This window comes from Myotis yumanensis, unplaced genomic scaffold (genome assembly GCF_028538775.1).
Source record: "Myotis yumanensis isolate MYYU_CA2020_CCGP unplaced genomic scaffold, mMyoYum1.0.hap1 SCAF_5, whole genome shotgun sequence".
NCBI lineage: Eukaryota > Metazoa > Chordata > Mammalia > Chiroptera > Vespertilionidae > Myotis > Myotis yumanensis.
Window position 1 is genome coordinate 90609553 of NW_027223756.1, and position 24676 is coordinate 90634228.

Sequence of the window (24676 nt, forward strand, 5' to 3'; positions counted from 1 at the left end):
AAAAGCGGACATAGGAGTTGGGAGACCCCGTCCATTTTCTGAGATGAAAGACCCCGAAGTGGGCCTGGCTGATAGATGCACCACCCGGTTTCTGCGATGAAATAAGAAACAGGGACCAGTAGAGTCACCCTCCCCACCAATTCCCAGAAAAAGGGAAGGGGCTGATGGACGCTCCAACAACCCCGCTCCTGCCGACCCCCATTTTCCAGAGAAATATTCTAAGAAAAGGCAGAAGTAGGGCGGAGAAACCGCCTGACCCCTAAACCTGCAAAGCCTAGGATAAAAGAGCCGGAAGCAAGGAGGGTACCAGCGGGGCTTAGGCTTCTCCCCTCCCTGGTTCCTGAGTTAAAGCCAGGGCCGGAGAGCCCCCCCCCCCCCCCCGCCCCGACTCCTGGGGAAACGACTCAGAGTGAGACTCTGGGGGCTGAGATGCTCCATCGTCCACCCCCCCCCCCCCCCCCGCCAAATATTGAGGCGGGGGAGTCAGCATTGCGGGAGGCGGGAGAAGGTTCCAGGTCCCGGCCCCAGCTCCCTCCCCTCCCCAGGAGGATCCGATTCCCCGAATGGCCCCCAGGAAGCGGGGATGGGGGAGAGTCGCGTCCTGTTTATAAAAAGCTCTCCAGCTGCGCAGGCGACGAGAAACCAGAATAACTCGGCGCCTGGAGGCCGCCCCTCAAGGCACGCCTGCCCCGGCGCCCTGGACGTGCAGAGGGTCCCTCCTGCTCTGCTTGCATTTGGGAAATCTGTTTTACTTCTGGGTAACACTTTTGTCCATCTCCCCCACTTAGACTATGAGAGTATCACAAACCCACTGCAGGGAATTGTGAAAATTCAGGAAATAAATACATAAATAAAGAATCCCACCCCAGGTTCCCCGCACACAAAGATGGCAGTAGAGTCCCAGCTCTGGTGCGGCTGGTCCAGGCACCCAGGGGGAGCGAGGAGCGTGAGGCCCCTTGGCTCCCTGACCCCCCTTCTTTCCACTTCGTCTGTGGGTGGCACTTGGAAATACCTGTTTTTTCCTCAAGGAAAACACCACAACAATGTGCCACAGCTTCTGCCCAGATTTGTATTTTAACATAAAAATAACGGAAGGCCTTTATTACTAAGAATCAGAATTTGGCTCTGGAACTAGAGATGGTTGACCAGGGGGATGGGGAGCTTTGTGTTTGGGGTGGTCTCCTGTCTGGCGGAAGAGACAGAGCTGGATGGGAGAAGCACCCCAAACCCTCCCAGGTCCTTCCCCACTCAGCAAAGTCCAAACTCCTCCCTGAAACCCAGGTCCCACAAAGTCCCCACCAGTTACTCCCATCTCATCTTTCTCCTCCAGTCAGACACTCCTTCACTGGTTCAGATGTGATCTGGCCTCAGGGCCTTTGCACCTGCTGTTCCCTAGAGCACTTTCCCCCTAGCTGTTCCCTCCCCTTGCTCTTCCATCCCCTTCAGCGTGACCAACCCCACCATCTCCTTCCAGAGGTTCCAATTTCACCCTGTCCTTCCTATCACACCTTTCTTTCCTGACACATCAGAAATGATGATGTTGATGTGTTTATCCATTAGCCACCTATGAGGTCTGAGAGTACCTACACCTGTGACACAGTAGGTGTCCTATGATGGTATGATAGGAATGAATGACTGAATGAATGAGTGGAGGGAGGGAGGGTGACTTTGACCAGGGAGTTTAGGGAAGACCTCTCTGGAGAAGTGACGTTTGAGCAGGAACCTGGAGGAGGAGGAGGAATTGGCCACAGGGTGAGCGAGGGAACAGTCCTGAGGCTGGAACTCACTAAACAAGCTTAAGGGACAGCTCCTCTCCAGTTCTGGGAGGGAGGTGGAGCAGGCAATTTTTTCCCCTTAACAGAGGGTAAACCAAAGCCCTGAGAGTCACCCTAGGGCAGTGGTTCTCAACCTTCTGGCCCTTTAAATACAGTTCCTCAGGTTGTGACCCAACCATAAAATTATTTTCGTTGCTACTTCATAACTGTAATGTTGCTGCTGTTATGAATCGTAATGTAAATATCTGATATGCAGGATGGTCTTAGGTGACCCCTGTGAAAGGATCGTTCGACCGCCAAAGGGGTCGTGACCCACAGGTTGAGAACCGCTGCCCTAGGGGGTCACAAGAACTAAACGTTCCAAGGGGCCCCAAAGACTTTCTCCCACCCTCCTCTTTGGGTTTAGGGTGGGCCACCAAGGCAAGGACCCTGAACAGCATGAAATGGGGGACCTGGAGCATGTGAGTGACTTCAGTCACCCCCTCCGTGGACCGCAGTTTCTACATCTGTGAAATGGAAGAAGAAAGAGGCAAAGTCGATTTGCACTTTGAGCATGTATCTCAGTGCCTAGCTCAGGACATGCTTTCCTCAAATGTTACCTGTTATTGCGATTATGTGACCCTCACCAAGAGCCCACTTTATCTATGAAAAGACCAAGGTTTCAGGAGGTTAAGGGACTTGCTGAAGTTGTCAAAGTCCATTTTGGGGACACTGAAGATGGTGCAGTGGACCCGGCCCAGGCATCCCGGATCATGGTCTGGAGAGAGTGACGGACATGAATCAAAGAATTCCCCAGAGCTTCCACCAGTGCCAGCCTGGAGTGGGGTATTAGGGAGGGTCTCCCAGAGGAGAGGTCGCTGAGCTGAGACCCAACGGTGAGGATGAAGGAGAAAAGAAGCATTCCAGGTGGTGGGCAGAGCATGTGCTTGGGTGTGGAAGGCCAGAGTGGGTAGAGTGCAGTCAGTAACGGGGAGTGAGAGGGATGCCTGTAGCACAAATTCAAGGGGAATATATTAGCATTCTTATGAATGGGTGAAGAAAAATCCAGAGGGAAATAAGGTGAAATGCTGAAGACAGGTGGTTTATGAGTGAGGTTATGACTGAACTTTATTTCTTTCCATTATTTGCAAATTATCTAAGGTGAGCATGCATTACTTGTAAGTCAAGGGGCAGGGAGAAAAATTGCAAATAATCATTCCCTAAAAAAATTTGCCTTTTAAAGATCCAGAAGCAAATGCACCAAGTTCATGACCCAGATGACGTTTAATTTTCCCTCTGTGGAATTTCATCATTGATTGTGATGATGAATTATCAGTGGAGTGATTTAGTAATGAAGGGAGCTGTTCTGGAAGCCAGAGGATGCTGGGAGGACCTGTGTCACACATACATTTTCAGGCACGCTGGGAAGGAGGCAAGTTCCAGGGTGGAATACTGAGCCTTCCGGAGACAGGAACTGAAACTGACACTTGAGCACAGAGCGGCCTATCCGCCCCTGCCCTAGGCTGATCCAGCAAGCGAGATGCCATAGGGGAGGCCAGCCAGGAGAACAGAACCCCCAAATTCGCCGCGCCTCCCGCCGCCAGGGGGCGCCGCGAGCTAATGTCCAGCACCCAGCAGCGTGGCCTAGAGTAGGCCACAGGACTGCTCTGTGCCTCCGTTTCCCCATCTATGAAATAGACATACTAGTTTAAGTTAATAAGGTTTATTTAACTCCAGAGAAACGTTCAACGCCTCAGATTTCTAAGATATTTCAGGGTGCTCACAGACACTACCTCTCAACCAAAGTTTACCCAAATACTAGGATCAGGCCATAGAGGGGAAACTGAGGCCCAGGAGGCCTCCCTAGGAGGTGTCTGGGGCACCCTCGGAATTGGGGGATACAGAGGCCCACGGTAGGGGTGACAGGAATTGTGTGCTTTTGTTGCTGTTCTATAAGAGGGAGAATGGGGGGATGGCCAGCAGGAGGTCCTGAGGTCAGAGAGAACAGGTGCACCCAGAGGCACCTGAAGAAGAAATCGCAGCTACTTAAGGCAATAACTGATGCACAAGCAGCAACAGGCCACTTCAGTCTTCAGAGATGTCCCCACACAGAGCCCTCTCTCTGCTGCCCCCTACCACCCCCTCCAGAGCTCCAGAACCAGAGTTGGGACTGGACAAAGCTTTTCCCCATCAAGGTCCCCAGCAGATGACAGGGAGGTGCCTGTGGGGGGCATCTCCTTGGGGCTGACTCCTCACCCGTCGCACAGGGCTGCCCCAGAGGCACATAGCAGGCACAGGCCAGGCACACAGGATGTGCCCAATAAATATCTGATAAAGAATGAGAGAGTAAGTGATGGGTGTGGCTCAAGAGTGACCGCTGGAGAAGCTGGGCCTGACCCAGCCCCAACGTCAGAGCTGACGCTGGAGGAGGAGAGCTCAGCAGAGCCAGGGGTCAGAGTGGACCCCAGCTAGCTTCAATCCTGAAACTTGCCTATAACTAAGGTTGTCCCCCTCAATGTGTGGAGAAGGTAAGGCATGAGTCATCTGGGACATCTTCTTGGAAAGTCCACCCACTCACTAGGGGCCATTAGGAGCCAGATGGCTCAGCCGTGACATTGCCCTCATGGTCCATGCAGGGCTTGCCCACGGTTCTCTGGTTGTCTAGGCATAAGGCCCCAGGGTCTGAGCTGGCCTCAGGGGACAGGAGGTCAGTGTCAGGTGACTCTGAGGCCTCTTGGGCCAACATTCTCTCCTCCTCCTCCTCCTCTTCTGCCTCCTCCAGAGTCAGCTCAAACTGGAATCTGTCAAGGCCGCCCTGCTCAGGGCTGGTGGGATCCACGGGGCTGCGGGGGATCTTGCTCAGGTACCACTCGCGGTTGTCCTCTAGTGTGTCCAGCAGGTCCTGTGCATCTGGGTGTACCAGGTCAGCCCAGGTCTCCCACAGTGGGTGGGCGATGTAGTCAATGAAACCCACCTGGGGGGTGATACGGGGTTGGGGGGAGGGGGGTGGCTGTGCTGTGAGGCACCATGGAACCCAGACCCAGTTAAGCCTCCAGGCCTAGGCTGTTCTCTCTCCCGGGAATGCCCTTTCCCAACGCCTACTCATCCTTCAAAACCTTCTTCAAACAACCCCTCTTTTAGAAAGTCTCCCCTGCCCCTTCTGGGCTCCCTCAACCCCTAAGTCTTTCCTTCCACCCAGCACAGACCCCTCAGGGCTAGGTGTATGTGCCCCCAGACTAAGACCCCCTCCAGGGGCCCCACATCACTCAGAATAGACATTTTCAACCCCCTTGAGTGCAGATCCGTTTCCCTGTAGCCCAGACAGAATGCATCCCCGCCTGACCCCACCCAGCCCAGGGCAGACCACGCCCTTAGGCCACACTCCCTCACTGACCAGCCAGGGGTCCAGCCAGAACTCAGGGGGTCGGCTCAGCTACTCCATTCTCTCCCCCTCCCCAGTGCCTGCCAGCTTGACCCGGTCACCCTCTGACCTGGGACTTCTCCACTGAGGCTGTGTGCTTGTCACACATGGGGCTGATGTCCAGGCCCGACTCCCGCTCACGGTCTCCCTGCTGGAAGAACTCAGCCATGATTCGGTCTGTCCACTGGCGGTACAGGGGCAGCGGCTTAGTGGGGTTGCTGAGGTCAGCACAGTGCACCAGGTTCTGCAAGACCTGAGGAGACCGAAGCTCGGGAGGGCTCGGGCCAGGCCATCCCAGGCCCGGTTAACCCCCATTGCCAGGCCGGTACCATGGACACACCCCTCTTCCAGGTGGGGAAACTGAGGCCCGGGAGGGGGAGGAGTGGCTAAGGCACAGCTGCGTGAGCCTTTCTGCCTCCGTTTCTCCAAGTTTGGCACACAGGCGGCGCTTCATGAGTGCAGCTAAATGAGAGGCGTGGAAAGCCAGGGCCAGCCCAGCCACACACCTGGATGCGGTCCGAGTAGTTGTCCAGCAGCAGGACTCCCAGGCTCGTCACTTTCTTGGTCTCCACCATGGTCTTGAGGTCAGCCAGGAGGTTCATGTGTTTGGACATGTCAGTGGCCAGCACCTGAGGGCAGGTGAGGGGGGGATGACAGGTATGAGCATTGCTCCCACCCACCCTTTCCTCCCAGACATCACACCCCTCAGACCCTCAGCCCTCCGAGTTTGCGTCCTCATCTATGAAATGGGGGGATGTCATGAGATTGGCTGCAAACCCAGCTCACAAGAGGAGCTGAGTCAAGGGTTCCACCTCTAAGGTCTTTAGGCTCATGGGATGCATTCCACATGTTAAAGATTAAATGTGGGGGCTGAGGGCAGCAGTGAGGCTCAGCCCAGGACATGGCCTGTGCAAAGGCCCTGGGGCTGGATGAGCTGGGGAACATAGAGGAAGCACTTATGGCTGGAGCAAGTGAGGTTGACCGGAATGGAGAGGGCCTCGGGGAGGAGTGGGGGACTTACCCAGAGGGCCATGGGAGCCATAGGTGGTCTTGAAGCTGGGAGGAACCTGACTTGGTGCTCCCCAAACCTCCCTATGGCCATGTGTGCCTGGGAGGGCTGTTTTCAGCAATTTGGAGGAAAGTTTGGCCCCAAACATAATTGTTTAAAAATCAACTTCACTGGCTCTGGCTGGTTTGGCTCAGTGGATAGAGCCTTGGCCTACAGACTGAAGGGTCCTGGGTTTGATTCCGGTCAAGGGCACATGCCCGGGTTTCGGGCTCGGTCCCCAGGAGGGGGCATGCAGGAGGCAGCCAAGCAATGACTCTCATCATTGATGTTTCTATCTCTCTATCCCTCTCCCTTCCTCTCGGAAATCAATAAAAATATATTTTTAAAAAAAATAAACTTTGCTGGATCCATATGAACCCAGCCCAGGAATAACCAATACCCAGCCCATGGGCTTCTCTGAGAATCAGACAAAAGTCTCAAAACTTCTTCCCAAACCTCTAGGTGGCCCCCAAATGGTGCCTTCCACCCAAGGCCCCAACTCCATCTCAGCAAATGTTTAGTTTCTCTTCCCTGGGAGCCTGCGTTTCCTCGGAGCCCTCCCCACGCCCTCCCCACGTGCTGTTCTCTTTGCTGACAACACTCCTCACCAGCCCCTCCCCTCCCCACCCTGCAGACTCCAATCTCAGGGTTTCCTCTTGAGGGAGCCCCACCTGACCTTGAGCATGGCCCCATCACAGCTCTGCCTACAAGTCATCCATCACAGCTCTGCTTCGGGGTCCCCATCATCGCACCCACCCATGTGTCCGTCTCCCTCACAAACTGTAATCTCAGAAAGGCCAGAACTGTCTTGGCCATTGCAAAGGGCAAGCTCACAATAGGTGTTCAACAAATGCTCATGAAGTGATTGAATGAGGCACGAGACTCCAAAACTTATTGGTGTCTTCCAACCTGGAAAACACCAAACGGACAGACTAAAGGCTCAAAACAGTTGCCCCTGAAACCCCAGAAGCTCAGTTTCCATACCGCGTATGTGTGAACCGCAGCCAGGACCAAGGGCCTGGTCACCCCACCCAGGGCTTAGAGGGTCATTGCCCCATTTTATAGCCCAGGAAGCTCAGGCTCAGAGCGGAGGCACACCAAGATCCCCCCGCCCATCGCTGTGGCCTCACTATGTCAATGACCATCCTGCGCAGACTCAGCCACTCCTTGGTGCCGAGGTTCTGGAAGACGTTGCAGTTCTCTGCCTGCAGCAGCTTGAAGCCCACAGCCAGGTGGTGGTTCTCCAGCACGGAGGCGTCATTGTACATCAGCGCCAGCTCCGAGTCTGTGGGGGAGGACGGTGGAGAGCCTCACCGTCTGCCCGACCAACCCGCCTCACCAAAAGGCGGGTTCGGTGAACTCTTGGCAAACTCCTACTCAGGCATTGAAGCTCCAACCCTAAGGCCCCCTCCTCAGGAAGCCCTCTATGACCCCGTCTCTCTCTCTCTCTCTCTCTCTCTCTCTGGCCAGGCCCTGGCTCCACGGGGCTGGGGGCATCTGTGTCTGCTCTGCCTCCTCGAGACGGGGGACTCCTTGGGCACTTGGCGTGGCAGGAAAGAGTGTGTACTAAGTGCTGGTTGGATGAACATCTGAATCTTTATCCAATGAGACTCTGGGATCCTCGAGTGAGAGGGCTCTCCTGGGGTGTATACAAGAGATGCTCAATAATTGCTTATTGACGGAGTGTTCCAGATACCTCAAAGGTCCCTAACCTTCAACATCTCAGCGGGCTCAGAAGAGCTCTGCCACATTTGTTATCCTCTCACTTATTGAGTGTGTACTATGCACCTGGACCCGCTCTGAATACCCAAGGAGGGGAAGATTGCACAGCCATTTCCTGAACAGGCAGACTCGGCTCAAGGCAGGGATGGGACCACTGGAGATCACATGATTGACAGGTGGAGGCCTGTCCCGAGGGCCCCTAACTCACTGGTGTTAATGAGAAACTGGTTGGAGACCCCAGGATGGTCCACATCATGGATGGCGCTTGCAAAGATGGCAGCCAGGACTTCCAAGTCTGTGAACACAGCCTGAGCAGGCATGGGCATCAGCGCTGAGGGGCGGGCTCTCTGCACGGCACCCTGCACCTGCCCCACTGTCTATAGGACCGTACCTCCAGGGCGGGCATGGCCAGCAGCACATGCGTGGACTGGGCCACGTCAGCGGCATGCAGGCTGTTGTGGTAGGCCACGTCGGCGTGGTAGTGACCCTCCAGCGTCAGCAGGTAGGTGGCAAGTGTGTCCACCGGGATCTGGAAGGTCTTGAGCAGGTCCCGTTTCTGGTTCACCACAGGCCCCCAGTGAGGACTTCCTCCAGGTGGCAGCACCCACTGTTCCTATACCTTCTCTCCTGAACTTCTATCCACCTCTCACATGCCCCATCTTCCAGGATGCCCTCAATTCTGAAATCACTGGGTCCTTGACCTTCCCCTCTGGTCTATCTCTGACCCCCACAGCAGTTGCCTCCAGACTAGGTCTCTTCAGGCCTGGACCCAGAGCTGAGGCTTGTTGACTATCTGCAATGACCTGTTTCAGCCTAGTGAACTCCTATTCATCCTTCAATGCCCTGCTCAAATGATCTCATTCAGGGGTGTTAAGGAGGAGTTGAAGGATATGTGTCCCCTAAGGTCTTGAGGTCGGAAGGGCTGAAAGAAATCCAGGGGTATTGGTGGGCAAGGTCATGGGAGGTACCTGAAAGATGCTGAATATGATGGCTGTGAGGGGCCGGTTCCCACTTAGCTCTGCCACCTTGAACACATCAAGCCCCCACTTATTGGTGTCTTCCAGTTCCTAAAATGTGAAGAACTGGAGCTTGACCCAGGCCCGGCTTCCCCAGACTCTGAACCTGTGAGCCCCTCCCCCGGATCTTACATTCAGCCCCACTTGCCCAGTGCACAGGTGGGCAAACGGAGGCTCACAATAGGGCATCCAGGTAGAGCCAGAACCCTAACCCAGGTCTCAGCGTTCTAGCTGGGAACCCACCTTGGCCAGTTGCGCCTCCTGGTCAGTCTGGACCCCAAAGCATGGGGTGGTGGCTGTGGAGAGGCTGGCACTGTGGGGGAGCCCCTGCAGGCCGCTGATCTGGGACATAGGCCTCGAGGGTTCCTTGGGGGTTCCCTTGGGTAACTCCACCTCGGTCTGTTGGTCTGGAAGGAGGGAAGGGTGGGACTCAGAGAAGCCGATTCACCTGCTAGGGTTGTCCTGCCTCATCTCGGGTCCCAGACTTTGCTAAGCCTCAGGATCAACCTATTTCCTTTTTACCTGGATCCCGGTCAGCTCAGAGCAAAGTCCCTATCTACCCTCTTTCCGTGGCTGATCTCAGTAACCTCTTCTGAGAGCCTGGGGCTCAGTGTTTCCCCCCCAAACAGCTCAGTGTCCTTTCTCTCTCCCAAGCTGGAGACCCAGCTATCTGGTTTCCTCCATCTCCTTCTTGGAAAACTTTTACTCATGCTTCACAACCCCGGCTTTAATGTCCCCTCCTCCTGGATCTTCCTCCTGCTCCTCCCGCTGGCCCGGCCTTCCTTCACCCAGGTGGCTGCTCTGCCTTCCCCTGACGGAGGTCTTTTCCTACCTCCGTATGTTGCCCAGGCAGTGGCCCCCCACAGCTCACCCAGGAAGGTTTGGGAAATGTACTCTGACACCTGGTTCCCCGAGCGGCTGGTCTCAGACAAGTGAGTCAACTCCCGGGTCAGCATCCGCTTGAACTGCAGGGGGAGGTGAGGACAGTGATGAGGGGGCACTGCGGGTGGCGGCCCGTGATCTCCGCTCGCTGGCCCTCCTCACCTTGTTGGAGGCCATCTCCCCCACCGAGTGCCGGGTCTGCAGGGTCTCCAGCTGATCCAGACACCAGTCCAGCTCATCCAGTGTCTCCAAGGCCAGCTTCTGCCCAGTGTCCTCTGGGGGCTGAGCCATCAGGATCCTGCCCCACCCCCACTCGGTGACCCCACCCCTTCATGACTCCATGTCTGCATCTAGAACCTACAGCCCTTCCCAGTGGGGCCACTCCAGACCCCAGGATTTGAGTTCCAGATCTGTCCCCAGTGGCTGTGTGACCATGGGCAGGTCTCCGCCCCTCTCTGGACCTCAGCCTCCCCATCTGTCATTTGGGCCTGGTAGACTCCAGCCCTGAGGGTGTTTTGGAGGGTGACAATGAGCACAGCCTAAGGGTCCATGGGCTGGGGAGGTCACCATGGAGAAGAAATTGACAGCGGTCCCATAGTGTGAGGGAGGGGTAGGAGCAGGAGAATTACCTGGAGGAGGAGGGGGCTGATTGCCAGATGGAGGGTTCCCGATGGATGTCTGCCTGCAGTACAGTCCGCTCTGGGGTGGCCTACCTCACCCAAATGGTCCCACCCCATCCAGCCCACCTGTGGGCCACCGCCCCCTCCTCCTGGCCCTGCCCTTCTCTCTGCCAGGCCCCACCCCCGCCCAACCCCCTATGTACTTGGCTGCTCTGTGGCCTTGCAGGTGGGCTAGCGCAGCAACATTGCTCCGAACAGTCCGCAGACTGGCCAGGACCTGTTGGGAGGGGGATGATCAGCATTGGAAAAGGGGGGATCGATTTCGCCTGCTTGCCTCACGCAGGAAGGGGGAGGAGTGGGCACCCACCTGGGCAAAGGGTGTCACAATCATGTCTTCTCCATGTCTGTGGGGAGAGAGGACATTAGAAAGGGTGGCCAGGGAGCTGTCCAGCATGGTCCCATCTAACACTATGCCCACACTATGCCCTCAGCTGAGCTCATCCTTCCTTCAGGACTCCTCCTTCTGGTGCCCTATTAGTCCCTGGGCTCCCCTTACCTGGCTCTTCTCTGGAAGCCCCTCCAACCTCACACATGAGGAAACTGAGTCCCGGGGGAAGCAGGGATATTATTATATTTCCCCTTTTATTATGGTATCAGGAAGGTCTAATTAAGGTGTTTGTTCAGTTGCTACTAATTGTCCTTAATGTTTCTGGATTGCCACCCAACCCAAGCCTAAAGTCAAGCACAGATCACCAGATATCATTCTAGGCAAGTTCAACTGAGTAAGTGGCTGCTTGACAAACTCCTACTTAAACTTCAAAACCCAGCACAAAAAGCCACTTGAAGGAGGTGTGCTGAATGGAATAATAAAAGGAGGAAGAGACGAGTAGGTGTCATCCCACCAGCCCCAGACTCACAGGTCACTGGCCACAGAAGAGTTCCGGGACATGGCCTTAGGCAAGAGTTCGTAGTCGCTCTCGGAGCGGTACAGGAAGGACTCACGCCGCTGGCTGTGTTGGGTGACCTGGCCAGGGCCAGGCCCGACCTGAGGGTCCTGGGCGCTTCTCCCGCGTGAGAGTGCATTTTCCAGGTCAAAGCTGGAAACAGATGAGGCATGGTCAGAGCTGAGGGGCCTGGCAAGCCGATGGCCTTTGGTGGCTCGAACCTGTCCTTTCACATCCTCCCGGGAGCCAAACGGTGGGCCATGAAGGAGTAGCGTACAGTTCGTCCACCTGCCTCACAGTCACACCCCTCCCCAGGGACCTGGCACCAGCCTTCCCACTGGGACCAGTCTAGACTCCAGAACGTGAGCTTCAGATCTGTCCCCAAATGTCTGTGTGACCAGGGGTAGGTCTCAGCCTTTCTCTGGACATCGACTATCCTGTCTGTAATATAGGCATGGGTAGAATCTTCTCCGAGGGCGCTTTTAGGTAGTTACAGCTGAGCACCTGAGAGTGACAACTGGGCTTCCATATTACTAAGAAGGAAACTGAGGTCCAGGCCGCGTGGTAAGGTCACAGAGACTGGAAACTGACTTTCTGGGCTCTCCTCTCTGGAGGGGCCTGGATCTTGCCCAAATCAGGCCAGTTCCAAGATTCCCCACCGCGGGAGAGGCCCCGCCCCAGCCAGTATGGGTCACCTGTCCCCTCCCCCAGCCCACACCCTCAGCCCACTTGGCCCCGCTCCAATGTAGTCGACCACGCCCCCAGATCCTTTACCCCCCAGATCTATTACTCCTGCTTTATTTCCACGCGAATGCGCTGCCTGTACGCTTCCATCTCCAGGCTTCCGCTGGGGGCCATGTCCGCTTCCCGGAGCACCATCCTCCCCACAGCACTCCTTGCTCCGAGCAATCTTCAATTCCTCCCTCCTCGCTCTTTCAGCCCGGTCCCTCCTCCCGCCACACCCTGACTGGTTAATGGAGAATCTGTGCTCATCCTCCTTGGGGTCAGAAGTCAGAGAAAGAGTGGGCGGGGACGTGAGCAAGAACAGAGTTTCTGAATGGGGAGTTAGCCACGGAGAGGGGCTGCCGTAGGTCACGGGCTTTGAGAGCGCAGGCAGGAGACAGGTAGACACCGGGGGCCGCCCACAACTTGGGGCTTCTGGCCAAAGGTCCATGTCCACCTGGTCCTCCGCCAGGTCACCCGTTCGGGATTCGGCAGGATTCTGTCCGGTTCGGCTGGATTCGGTCCAGCGGGGTCGGGTTTGCGTAAGTTCTATTGGGCGTGGTCCAACTGAGTTCCGTCGGGCTAGTTCATTCTGACTTGGCTACGTCCGACCGCGCTCGGGCAGGTTCGGATGCGTTCGGGAACATTCGGCTCTGTTCGGCCACACTCGGAGAATTCGGGCGCGCTAGGCTTTGTCCGGCCGCTCTCCGCCAGTTCCGCTTCAGCCGAGACGAGACGCCACTACCGCGCGTGCGTCCGGGCTTCCGCTTCGTGACGTCACGAGGAGGGCTGGGCTTCCAAACACTGACCGGCCTGGCTGGGGGCCCGGGGTTGGCGCAGGGGCTGCCGGCGGCAGACACACCCCTCTCCCTCCTCGCCTCTCCCAGAGGCCTGGGGACGCGCACCCATGGGTAGCTAGGGCGGCTGTAGCGGAGGGAGGCCAACAGGGTGCGGGGCTGCAATCCAGTGAGCCGGCGCTCAGGGTGGAAGGCCGGTCACAGCCGGGGAAGTTTTTGTTTTGGTTTTTCTCTGCTCTAATCTTAGCTGGGAGTGGCGGGGTCAGGCTGTGGTTCCATGACGCGGCGGCGCGGGGCGAGGTCGCCCTGACGGCGGAAGCCGCATGTCTGTCCGTGGGTTAGACAGGTAAACGGAGGCACGAGGGCCTCGGAGGGACCCGCCACCCCCTAGCCTCACCTTCTGGCTCCCGAGGGCGCTCCCTCGACGCCCCTGCGCTCTCTCCGGATCCCTAGACTGGCACCACCCTCAGCAGGCGTCGGGTGGGTGCTCAGGGGGCGCTTTCCCGGACCTGGGACCGCCCCCCCCGGGCTGCAGTGGCGCCATCGGAGACCACGGCCACGACCGCCCCGCCCCCGCCAGCTGTCACCGGGACCCCCAGCCCCTGAGCCGCCAGGTGCCAAATCATCCAGGGGCGTGAGCGCTGCAGGAACCCCGCCGCGCGAGGTGCCAGACGGGGTCGGCGTCCACAAGCCCATCCGCCCCTAGCCTCGCCCCCACCCGCACAGTCGCTTCCTGAAGGGGCGGGATTCGAACCCAGAGAGGTGACGTCCTCGGAGGACACGGCCGAGTGGCGCTGGGGGATCCGCTCTCCGTCTGGGACGCGAAATGCCTCTCTTAGGCTGTGGGCGCCTCATAAAACCGGGTCTTCCTCGGGGACACGGAGAGTTTCCTGGGAAGCCCCCAGGCCACCTCTTGGCCGGCACCGGGACGGAGGGAGGAGCGCAGACCAAGGGGAGGGGGTGGCCCTCGCCCTTCCCCTCACTCCGGGACGCTCAGGCCGCCTGCCCAGGCGGGAGGGTCGGGAGGAGACGTGAGCTTCAGCTCGTCCTGCTCTGGGCCACCCAGCTGGGAAGGGCCAGCCGCGGGGACCCGGCTTGTGCAGACCGCGTGGAGGGAGACCGAGACGGGACAGGGGAGACAGCGACCGAGGAGGGGCAGGAGGGGCAGAGCGCCCACGCCCCGGCCCGGCCCCGACCCCGGCCCCGGCCCCAGCGCGCCCCGACGGCGGCCTCCCCCCCTCCAGCCTGGCGCTCCCGCGGACCCCTCCAGCTCTCCTGTCCCCTCACCACAGAGGATGCGCCACGGTGAAGCGCCGCTGCAGGCGGATGCTCTGGTTCACCAGGAGCTTCCTGAAGAGCCCGGGGGAGCTGCGCGCGGAGTCCCGGGGGGAGCCAGGCCCGGGGGCCGGGGCGGGCGCGGGGGGACCCTGCATCGCCGTGACTGCGTGCAGGCAGGACGGAGCGCGGGCCGAGGAACCTTTTCAGGACAGCCGCGGGGGCGGGGCCGCGGAGAGGGGACAGCGCGCCCCGCCCCGCCTCGCCACGGGTCCGTTCTGGGCAGTTCCCACCCGGGCAAATGGGGACACTGAGGCACGGAGCTGGGTGCCACTCTCTGCTCCCCCCCTTGCGGGGCGGCCCTCTGCGGCCTAGAACCCGGATATTATTCTACTTCCATCAGCCAACCTGTCTCGCCATAGTGCAGCTGTCTGGGTAACTTGGCTGAAAGAGTGAAATGGAGAAGCCAGAAAGGGAAGCACCGTCCATAATGAGCAGAGCACCGGGGCAGGAGTTTGCTGAGGGGCTGCCCAGAAGCAACAAACTCCAGTCCCACTCTGCCCGTTTTCCGGATGGAGAACCTGAGGCCTGGAGCCACAAAGGGCCTGCCCAGCAGCAACAAAGCCTTACTCCTTTGCCAGGTGAGGAAACAGGAATCCAACAAGGTGGTAACAGACACATAACTTCATGGCAGGGCAGAGGGCTGGGCAAGGCTCCCCCTCCTCCAGTTCCCCTCCACAGGTCCCCGCATGACCCCCCCCTGCTCTGACATACCCCAGGCCCTGTCTCTGGATCCTTTTCCCTCGCTTGCTGTCTCCACTGGACAAACATCCGCTCTCCATTCCAGCCAGATCTCCTGTTCTGTGAAGCATCAGCTACCCGCCCCCACCCCCACCAGGAAGGACCTGGGGGGAAGTTGCAAAGGGAGCCCTCACCGCTGGTGTCTGGGAGAGTTCAGGGGCCTATACCAGGTGCTGGGGTTGGTCGCCCTGCCCTGAACTGCAGGAAAGGAAACCACATCTCAGAGGGTGTCACACTTGGAGGCAGGACCCCAAATGCCCACATCACAGGCAGAAGCCACTGAGTCCAGGGAGGCTGGACCTCCCGCCCTCCTCCCCACTGTCTAGGCCTTGCCTCTGGGAGGACTATACCAGTAGTTGTGGGGCACCCACATTTCTGGCACACCTAGGGAAATATGAGATACAGCTTGGGGTGATCAGGGCTTCAGTGGAGGGAGCCTGAGGCACCACAGGGAGGAGATCCTGACCCTCTCCTGACCTCCTAACCACACTATTGGCCTCATTGTACAGATGAGAAAAATGGAGGTTCAGAGAGGGGTCATGCTGGGGCCCAGGAGGATGAGGGGTCTCAAGGGTCTGTCCGGGAACCCCCTCCTGCCATCTGTGGCCCTACAAGCAGACACCTGATGGGAACCAGACTTGCTGTCCCCAAGACAAAAATACCCTCTGTAGCTGCTGTGGCTGCACCTAATTATAGCCGATCCCAGGGGGACAGAGGCTGCCAGGATCGGCCTGGTGGAGACGCTGGGGCCAGGATCCCTCCCAGGAGCCTCGACACCATCCCAGCTCCATGAGAGGGGCTTGCAATAGTCTTATGTCCCCAAGGAGAAACTGAGGCACAGAAGAATTCAGTCCTTCCCCTAAAGTCACAGACCTGAAATGGCAGGTTAAGACTAAACACATCAATACCAATAGCACTTCCTACTTGCCTGGCTCTGAGCCAAGGGCTGTGCACCTAAAAGTCACTTGGTTTTCAGAGCAATTCTTGAAAATGAGGACTATTATGTTCATTTGGGGGTGGGGAAACTGAGGCACAGAGCGGTGTGTTCAGTTGCCACATAGACTTCCCAGCCGGTGCTCTCTCCCACTCAATGCTTAACTGGCTCCATCCCCTCTGAAGTCCCAGACTTCATTAATGTTTTATCAATAGTTTAATATTAATGTTCATTAATAGATTCAACCTTAAATATTTCATTAACAGTTTTAACAGTAATGTGTTATTAATAGCTTTTTGGAGAAACTGAGACTCATCGCTGAAAGTCAGCATTGGAGTCCGGCCTGCCTGACCCTGGGTGGCCTCAAGCCCTGCCGGGTAAAGGGCAGAGGCTGAAGGATGGATGGACCCGGGGGCCCCCATCCTGACTTTGTCCCTGGGTGCTGCATGACCTGAGGAGGTGCCCGGCAGGCACTGGTGCCCTAAGCACATCACTCCCCCGATTTGAGCATTCCTGCTGTGGGCAGGCACTTTTCTCTTCTGCCACCAGGCGGCCCCAGGGAGACAGGATGTGGGTGCTGTTGTGCCCATTTAAGGACAAACAGGAGAGGAGAAATGACTTTCCCAAGTCTCCATGGAGTCCAGACAGAGAGAAGAGAGTAGGGGCGGTGCCACGTGTATAGATGCTCACATGAGTTTGATCTCCCCCTCCTCTGCTCCAGACCCTCCTCTGGCTCCTCACTGCCCTCTCATCTGAATCCACACCTCTCTGGAGGCCCTGTGATGCCTGACCCCTGCTGGCCTCCCGCCCGCTTCCTCTTGGTTCACTCTGTGGCGGCTTCCTCCTGCTCCTTGCCGTTCCTTGAATCAGCCAGGCTCCTTCTCACACATGCCTTTGCCCCAACACCTTTCCCCTGCTGACTCTTCATCTTTCAGATCATTTCTCCAGGAAGCCCTCCCTGACCAGCTGGGTAAATGTTCTCAGAGCACCTTCTCTCACAAGTACAATTTCACATTTATTGTCATGATTATTTGATTTGTTTCTGCCTTGTCCACCAGCCCCTCAAGGGTAGGACCAGGTCTGCCTTGCTAGCAGCTATGCCTCAGGGCCCAACACACCATAGGTTCTCAATTAATGCTTGGGAGATGAATAGGGAGTCTCCCCTCCCACTCTCCATATAATAAAAGGGTAATATGCAATTTGTCCCTCCCACTGGGAGTTCGAACTGCAGTTCGACCAGGGGGCGGGGCCGGCCCACCAGCCACCCACAGTCCCTCCCCCTGGCCAGCCCGGCCCAGTTGGCCCCAATCAGGGTGGGTTGGCCGGACCCCAACCGTGCATGAATTCATGCACCCCGCCTTTAGTTGATTTATATTCAGTTCCTCATATACCTGACCCTTTTGAGTCTGAGGCTTTTCACAATTTGTTCCGTCTAATTGGTATACCCTTCCCTGCCCTCTGGCTGATTTTTCTTCAACCTTCAGGTTAAGCTTAGATGCCACCTCTTCCAAGCAGGCCCTCTTCACACCCTACCCCCCACAGCTGGGTCAGAGGCCTTCTCTCTCCAGCTGGTACGAGTCTGTCTCCACCATCAGCCTGTAAGCACCTGCTTGCCCGTGGCTGTGTCCCCAGGACAGGCCCTGGCACACAGTAGGTAGCTAATAAATGTTTGCTGAACAAGATGCTAGGACCCTCCCAGACCCAAGTGACCCACCCGGGACAGTGGGGAGAAGAGCCACAGTGGGGGACCAGGCTCCCACACAGAGAGTTCTCAACAAAATACAGGAAGTACAGCTGTGGGTTTGCCTTTCATTAGTATTCTCTGCCCTCTGGGGAGCACCTAGCAGACTGGCCTAAGGGCTGAGCCCCTCCCCCACGTCAGCACATACATGCATGGACAGGATTCGCAAGTCCACGTTCACAGGGACACACCCGTTCCAGAACCTTGCAGAGTCACGTGGGCTCTCCCCCTAGACGGGCCCAAATCCAGTCTCTGTTTGTTCTTTCTTGAAGATGGAAAATTATGAGTCACTGGGAGGGGGGAGGCAGGAGGAGCTGAGGGCTGGGAAGTGGAAAAGGGGACAGTGGACCTGCTAGGTCACCTGGGAGGTGCTCCCATCCCAGCTGCTGCAGATGCCTTGGGGCTGGGGAGTTAGGCCAGGCTTGTAGGTCAAGAAGCCAGTAACCCTAGGAGGGCCATGGACCACGGTGGGAGAATGACGATCTAGAGAGGAAAATGACTCCCCCAAGGTGACCAGCCTGACCAAGCCCAGGACTCTAGATCTGACCTCCTCTAACTCCCCCTCCCACTCAAGAAAGATCTGGGACTCCTGGGCTCCCCAGCCCTGGCCCAGCCACTGAGACTCCCACCTCTGGCTCCCTCGAGCCCCTGTTTCACCTGCTGTTTCTCTCCATCTCTCTCTCATCGTCCCACTCACCTTTTATAGGAAACAGGAGGAGCAGCCCTTCCCACTTCAACACCCCCTTCTCCACCCCCTCCTTTCTTAAGGAAAGAAACATCCTGTGCTCAGGCTCCCAAGAGGCTTCCCCTGCTTCTGGCGACGGGAGAGGGATGGTGGCAAGGCAGGCCACAGAGCAAGCTCCTTCCCCCGGGGCTGAGGACAGCCCAACCTGCTCTCTCAGAAGCTCGAGGTGGCTACACCCCACAAACATCCGAGGACACTCCAGGGTCTAAAGAACCTCAGTTGTGTTAGAGCGAGGACAGCCATGCTGGTCCACATACCCACAAGGACCACAAGGGCAAGACACACAGGCAGATACACAACTGGTGTACATACAACCGAGCACCCTGGTCACCCACAGAGAGACAGCTGGCTGTGCACACTCACGCAGCAGGTCGGAGCACACACAGGGTCACAATTGCTCAGATTCACACACACACTGAGATGCAACCACACCTGGCACACCCAGGCACACCCCCCCCATAAACAATCACGATGCCCCAGCGTCACCCCATGTAAAAACAGTTTTTCCCTCTAAAGCACGGGCCTCAGCCAAACAGTAGAGACCCCGCCCCCTGGAGAAGCAAGGACCCTTCCCAACTCCCACAGGCCCGTGCTCCCCTCCCCCACGCCTCGGGAGGGCCCTGCCCCGCCCACCTATCACCTGAGGAAGGAAGTGGGGCAGGAGCACCTTGACTTCTGGAGCCCCAGCCGCGGACCCCGATTCTGCTGGCTGCGGCCCGCGGACTTGTCCGGGTCCGAGTGGAATCGCTGCTGGATACGGATGGGGCGCCGCGGCTGCCACCACAGGTGTTTCGGGGATCTGGCTAAGCCTTGGCCGCCGAGAGCGCGGTTCAGCTCGCTGGGTGCCCGCGCCCCTTCTGGTACCCCCTGGGTCTCCATGCGCCAGAGGAGTGGAGCAGGGAGAGGAGGGGGAGGGAGCCGTCCCGGAGTGAGGACTGTCAGAGTCTGCGCCCTGGTCTGCCAGGGCGAGGGTGGAGGCGAGGAGCTGTTGGCGCCAGCGGTGGTCAACAGGGGCTCAAGGCGGGGCGGACACCGAGGAGCTGTCCGTGTCCGGTGGTGCTGAAGGATAGCGGGGCGGGGCGTCGGGGGTGGAAAACCTGGGCGTGGGGATTGGAGACAGGGGCTGGGGAGACCCCCCAGCGCCGAGAATGGCCTGTAGTTTTCCTGTAAGACCGGACTTGGAGCGGAGAAGACAGAAATGGTCCTCCCGGTTGCTGCCAAATGGAGAGCAGAGAGACGGGGCCTTGGGAGACCCCCAGCGTGAAGGCACTGTCCCTTCTTTAGGTTTTGAAAGGGAAGAAGGTAGTGGATTGAGGGTGGGCGAGACAGCGAGTTGCTGTCCTCGACCTGTTGGTGCTGAAGTCACCAGGGAGACCGGGGTTCCTGAACACCTCCAGACTAGGGCGCCGTCCGCCCAGGCGGTGCTGAAGGCTGAACAGCGGCGGGTCCTCAACCCTCCCCAGTGACGGTAGCAAAGGAGTCTGGGTGCAGAGTCAAAGGCTCTGGTCTTCAGAGGTAGTAACAAACAGCCATCTATCCACCAAGCTCAGGAAGATAAGCTTAGCCATTCAGACCCACATGGGGTCTCTTGGGAGTCCGAAAACTCCTCACTCACACAGGGTAGGGATCAGGGGAGAACAGAAAAACTTGCATGCCTGGGGCGGGCACACAAGCTGCCTCTGGTCAGGGCCGCCAACAGTGGGAGTGGGCAAAGAAGGGCACCCTTTCATCGCCACACCAATGCCCAGTGGAAATGGCAGAATCTCATTTGTTCTGGGACACACCATGGGCCCCACCTCACAGGCATGCCTCTCCCTTCCCCAGTTCTAGAAACTCAAGGCCCTTCCCGCCAGGCATTCGAATCTCAGGAGAAATTTCCTGGGAAGTGGAAAAGGAAGGGTGAGAACATTTTCTATCATGATTGAGAGAAGTAGATGTGGACACCCCGGCCGAGTAGCTCAGTTGGTTAGAGCATTGTCCTGATACACCAAGGTTGGGGGTTCCTGGTCAGGGCACATACAGGAATCAACCAATGAATGCATAAATAAGTGGAACAACAAATCTCTCTCTCTCTCATCAATAAATACAATTTTTGAAAAGAAGTGGATGCGAATCTGCCTACTTCTCTTCAGCCCATGGCTCCCACCCTGGTTCAGACACTACCGTCTCCTGCCCAGAACTGCCTTCTCACTGGGCTCCTGCTGCTTCCACCCTGCCCCTGACAATCTCCCCGCTCCCCCCCCCCAATCTGGGAGCCAGAAGGCATTTTTTAAAATGCCAATTGTATCAATTCATTCTCTTGAAAACACACCCATGGCTCCCCATTACACCCTGAGTTGTTGTGTGGTCCAGCCCCTACCCACCTCCCCAGGCTCTCCTCCCACCCTCCAGCCATGTTGATCTGTCTTCAACTCCTCATACACCTGATCCTCTTGAGTTTGAGGCTTTGCACAATCTGTTCCTCCCTTGTGCTCCTCCTGGCTGATTCTCTTCATCCTTTAAGCCACCTCTGCATCCTTAGATGCCACTCCTTCCAAGAAGTCCTTTCTCACCCTCTACTCCCCAGTGCTGGGTCAGAAGCCCCCTGGGCTCCAGGGCACCTTCATCTCTCCAGTTGGCATAACTCTGTCTCCACCGTCAGCCTATGAGCACCTACTTGGCCATGGCTGTGCCCCTAGTACAGGGCCCAGCACACAATAGGTGCTTAATAAGTGCTTTATGAACAAATTAAAGAAAGGTCCATCTAGACGAGGCATTTCCTCTTCTGGGATTGACCCCCTTGATCCCCATCTGCCTCCTCACCTGCTTGAAGCTGGACCATGGCTTTGCTCTGTCCCTCGAGCCCCGATGGTGAACACCACACAGGAGCTGGGCTCCGTTTCTCCAGGGGGCCTGAGGCGGCTCGACAGCGGTGGCAGCAATGGGGTCCCTGAGAAGCGTCTCCAGATGACACCACTGCCACGGGGACTCACAGGGGCTGAGCTAGAATCCACAGACTCTCGGACCTGCTAGGGAGACAGTAACAAGACATGAGTGAGTTCCCAGGCACGGACCTTCCTGGCTCCCTGGGACCATGATGCTCTGAGATTCCTTCCCCCAGAAACCTGGGCTGGCCCAGAGAGCTGTACCTCAGTTTTACACCCCCCCCCCGAGTGAATTTACTTCTCTGAACCTCAGTTTCCTCATCTATGAAATGGGGAGATGGACCTCAACCTTGCCGGATGTGAATAGTGCCTGGCCTATAGTAGGTATTACAGCAATATTTATTTATTAATCAATTAATACACAGTATACACAGTATATTCATTACTTATAACATCATGTAATATATACTGCTGTTTGTTATAATAATAGGCACTTTAAAGGTATTTCATAAGTCATATTATTTATTAAAATATAAAAATAAAACACGCAGTAACTAAACAAGTGAATAATAATGGCAGTACCAATAGACAACCTTTCTTGCACACTCATTCCACATAGGTGCTGTTCTAAGACACCCCTGTGGGTCAGCTCATGAGGCACAGTGAGGCCATTTTATACCATTACCTTCATTTACAAAAAAGAAAACCGAGTCTCAGAGCTTTAGCAACTTGCCCAAGGTTACAGTTGGTAAATAAGTGGTGGAGATGGGATTCTGGATTCTGAACCTCAGTTCATTTCTTAAGGAAGGACTGGATAGGAGAAATTAAATAAAATGTTGTTTGCAAGCATGCTCCGAGTAAACACTAGAGGCATTTAAACACCAAACAGAATCAGGATCAGTTAATGAGTCGGGAAAGTAAGTTCTCCAGCCCAACAGATGCTGCCTGGTCTAGGGCAAGCATGCCTCAGTTTCCCCATGGGGGAGGGGTGGTGGTGTGAAAACAGCACCAATTCCTCTGGGTCGTAGGTGATAAAAGAATAGGGGGCCCTGACCCCTAGGAGCTTCCCACAGAGGCCTCCCAGACCCTGCCTTCCTCCCGGACTCAGAGAGGTTGCTGATCTAGGTGGCCGGGCCGGCGAGCCCCCCCCCCCCCCCCCCCCCGCCCCGTGCCCGTGTGCCTGCCTCCCGCTCACCCTGACCCGCCTGGGTCCCTCCCGGCTCACAGTGAACACTCCCACAGGTGCCATAACCCCATGGGCGGTGCCGCACCCAGGCCCCCTTCAGCTCCCGGCCAGCATCCTGCCCCTACCCCGCCGGCCTCCTGGCCCAGCTCCTGCTGCGGCTGCTGCCAAGGGCCACCGTCCGGGTTGTGCCCATGCCCTCTGCATCGCTGTTATTTTTGTCTTAAAAAAAAAAAAAAAAAAGGCCGTAACCGGTTTGGCTCAGTGGATAGAGCGTCGGCCTGCGGACTGAAGGGTCCCGGGTTCGATTCCGGTCAAGGGCATGTGCCTTGGTTGCGGGCACATCCCCAGTGGGGGGTGTGCGGGAGGCAGCTGATTGATGTTTCTAACTCTCTCTCTCTCTCTCTCTCTCTCTCCCTTTCTCTCTGTAAAAAATTAAAAAAAATATTAAAAAAAAAGGAACAGGGGACTCTTTCCCTCTCCCACGTGGGAGTCTGTGCTTGTTCTTTAATACATTTCCACCTTTGCTTTAAAAAAAAAAAAAAGAATAGGGGGCTGCCCATGCCAGCCACAGGCTGGGAGCTGTCCGCGGTGCTGACCCCAGGGAGTGGCACCCAGACTGGAAGCCACAGCGGAGGGTGTGTGCTGGGGGGTCAAAGAGGTAAATGGGGGCGCGGGAGAAGTGGAGCTCACAGGGGCGGCCCAGCCGTGTTCTGCTCTGCCCCTGAGCCTCACCAATGAGTCTGTGTCCACCATCAGACTAAACATTCAGATTTAGAAAGTGAGGTCCAAGACCGCAAGGCTGAGCAGGGCCAGAGCCAGGGCAAGGGGAGCAGGGGAGAAGCTGAAGGCAGTGCACACCCGTTCACACCTCAGAGCCTCTACTAGGTGCGGGGAAACTGCATAGCTCCTTTTCTTCTCTTCTTTCCATGCCACAGAGGAGAACGTTAATGTTCAGAGAGAAATCACCTGCTGTGGGCTACACAGCTGGGGGCTGCTGAGCTACCCTCTCCCCCAGCTCTTTGCACAGATTTGATCCTTCTAGGACCCAGGATTCCTGACCGCCTCCCCCCTCCATTTGAGCATAACTGACCATCCCCACCCTCTCCCACAGGCACCTGAATTCTGATGCAGAAATCTAAGTAGTCGATGCTTGTCCTCCCCCAGGAGGGAGGCTTCCCAGCAGCTGGGATGGTGTTTGGGGAAAGCAGAGGGTGTGTGGAAAGCAGGCCCCTCCCAGGACAGGAAGCCCACTGACGTCAGCTGCCCATTTTCTGCTTGGGGAAATTGAGCTCAGATGGCAAAACCACTGCCCACATTCATATTCATTTATTTAGTCGACAGATAAATAAGTTAGTTCCCATGGTGCTTGAAAGAAAATGAAACCACGTAAGGACCTGGAGAGTGATGGGGGGATAAATGCCACTCAGACATAGTTAGGGGGCCTTTCTGAGGAGGTAATTTTCATCTGAGACTTGAAAAGAGGAGAAGAGCTTGGGAGATAGCACACCAGACAGAAGGAACAGCAGGTGCAAAGGCCCTGAGGTGGGAATAAGCTGGTGGGTTAGAGGAACAGCAGAAGGTGGGTGTGGAGTGAAGAGTTGAGGCATGGCCTCAGGGGTGGGGTGAGGAATTGGGAATTAATTCTGAGAGTGGATTGAGAGCTTTCAAGGGATGTGATTTGCTTTATGATATATTTTTTTAATTTCAAAGAGGAAGGGAGAGGGAGAGAGAGATAGAAACATCAATGATGAGAATCATTGATCAGCTGCCTCCTCCATGCCCCACACTGGGGATAGAGCCTGAAACCCAGGCATGTGCCTGACTGGGAATCAAACCATGACCTCCAAGTTCATAGGTCATTGTTCAACAACTGAGCCATGCAGGCTGGGCCTGGCTGCTTATTTTCAACCATTCTTCAGCTCAATTGTCACCTCCTCAGAGAAGCCCTTCCAGCCCAGCCTCACTCATACTCACCTGCTTTATTTTTGGTCTTAGCTTAACATCTGTCTCCTGAGTCTATGAGTCCCTGTGCCTCCATGCATAGCACTAGGCCAGGCACTAGGTGCTCCATGTGCAAAGGGAATGACTGATGCTGTAAACTGAATGTTTGGGGGAGTGCCAAGAGGTCCCCACTTTACAGAGGAGGAAGATGTGGCTCAGAGATAGGGGGTGGATAAATGTATTAATGTGTGCGGGTGTAGAG

General features: G+C 56.6%; 1 protein-coding gene across 5 annotated transcripts in view; it reads right to left on the bottom strand.

Moving 5' to 3' along the window:
* Positions 1 to 3337: 3337 nt before the first annotated feature.
* Positions 3338 to 24676, bottom strand: part of PDE4C (phosphodiesterase 4C) — a 32094-nt gene continuing 10755 nt past the window's right edge. For 2 of the 5 annotated variants that reach the window (XM_070416425.1, XM_070416426.1), the window contains exons 3-17: positions 21226 to 21431; positions 11381 to 11560; positions 10831 to 10867; positions 10667 to 10740; positions 10473 to 10525; positions 10006 to 10118; positions 9833 to 9926; positions 9205 to 9368; positions 8914 to 9012; positions 8337 to 8501; positions 8154 to 8253; positions 7354 to 7508; positions 5682 to 5804; positions 5246 to 5428; positions 3339 to 4728 (exon numbers count right to left, since the gene is read on the bottom strand). In XM_070416425.1, coding sequence (XP_070272526.1) covers positions 4342 to 4728; positions 5246 to 5428; positions 5682 to 5804; positions 7354 to 7508; positions 8154 to 8253; positions 8337 to 8501; positions 8914 to 9012; positions 9205 to 9368; positions 9833 to 9926; positions 10006 to 10118; positions 10473 to 10525; positions 10667 to 10740; positions 10831 to 10867; positions 11381 to 11560; positions 21226 to 21431 — 2133 coding nt within the window. In that variant the 3' untranslated portion in view covers positions 3339 to 4341. Of the gene's footprint in view, positions 4729 to 5245; positions 5429 to 5681; positions 5805 to 7353; positions 7509 to 8153; positions 8254 to 8336; positions 8502 to 8913; positions 9013 to 9204; positions 9369 to 9832; positions 9927 to 10005; positions 10119 to 10472; positions 10526 to 10666; positions 10741 to 10830; positions 10868 to 11380; positions 11561 to 12181; positions 12548 to 14214; positions 14373 to 21225; positions 21432 to 24676 lie in introns of those variants that run through there. The other 3 variants (XM_070416427.1, XM_070416429.1, XM_070416428.1) reach the window with 3 other exon arrangements.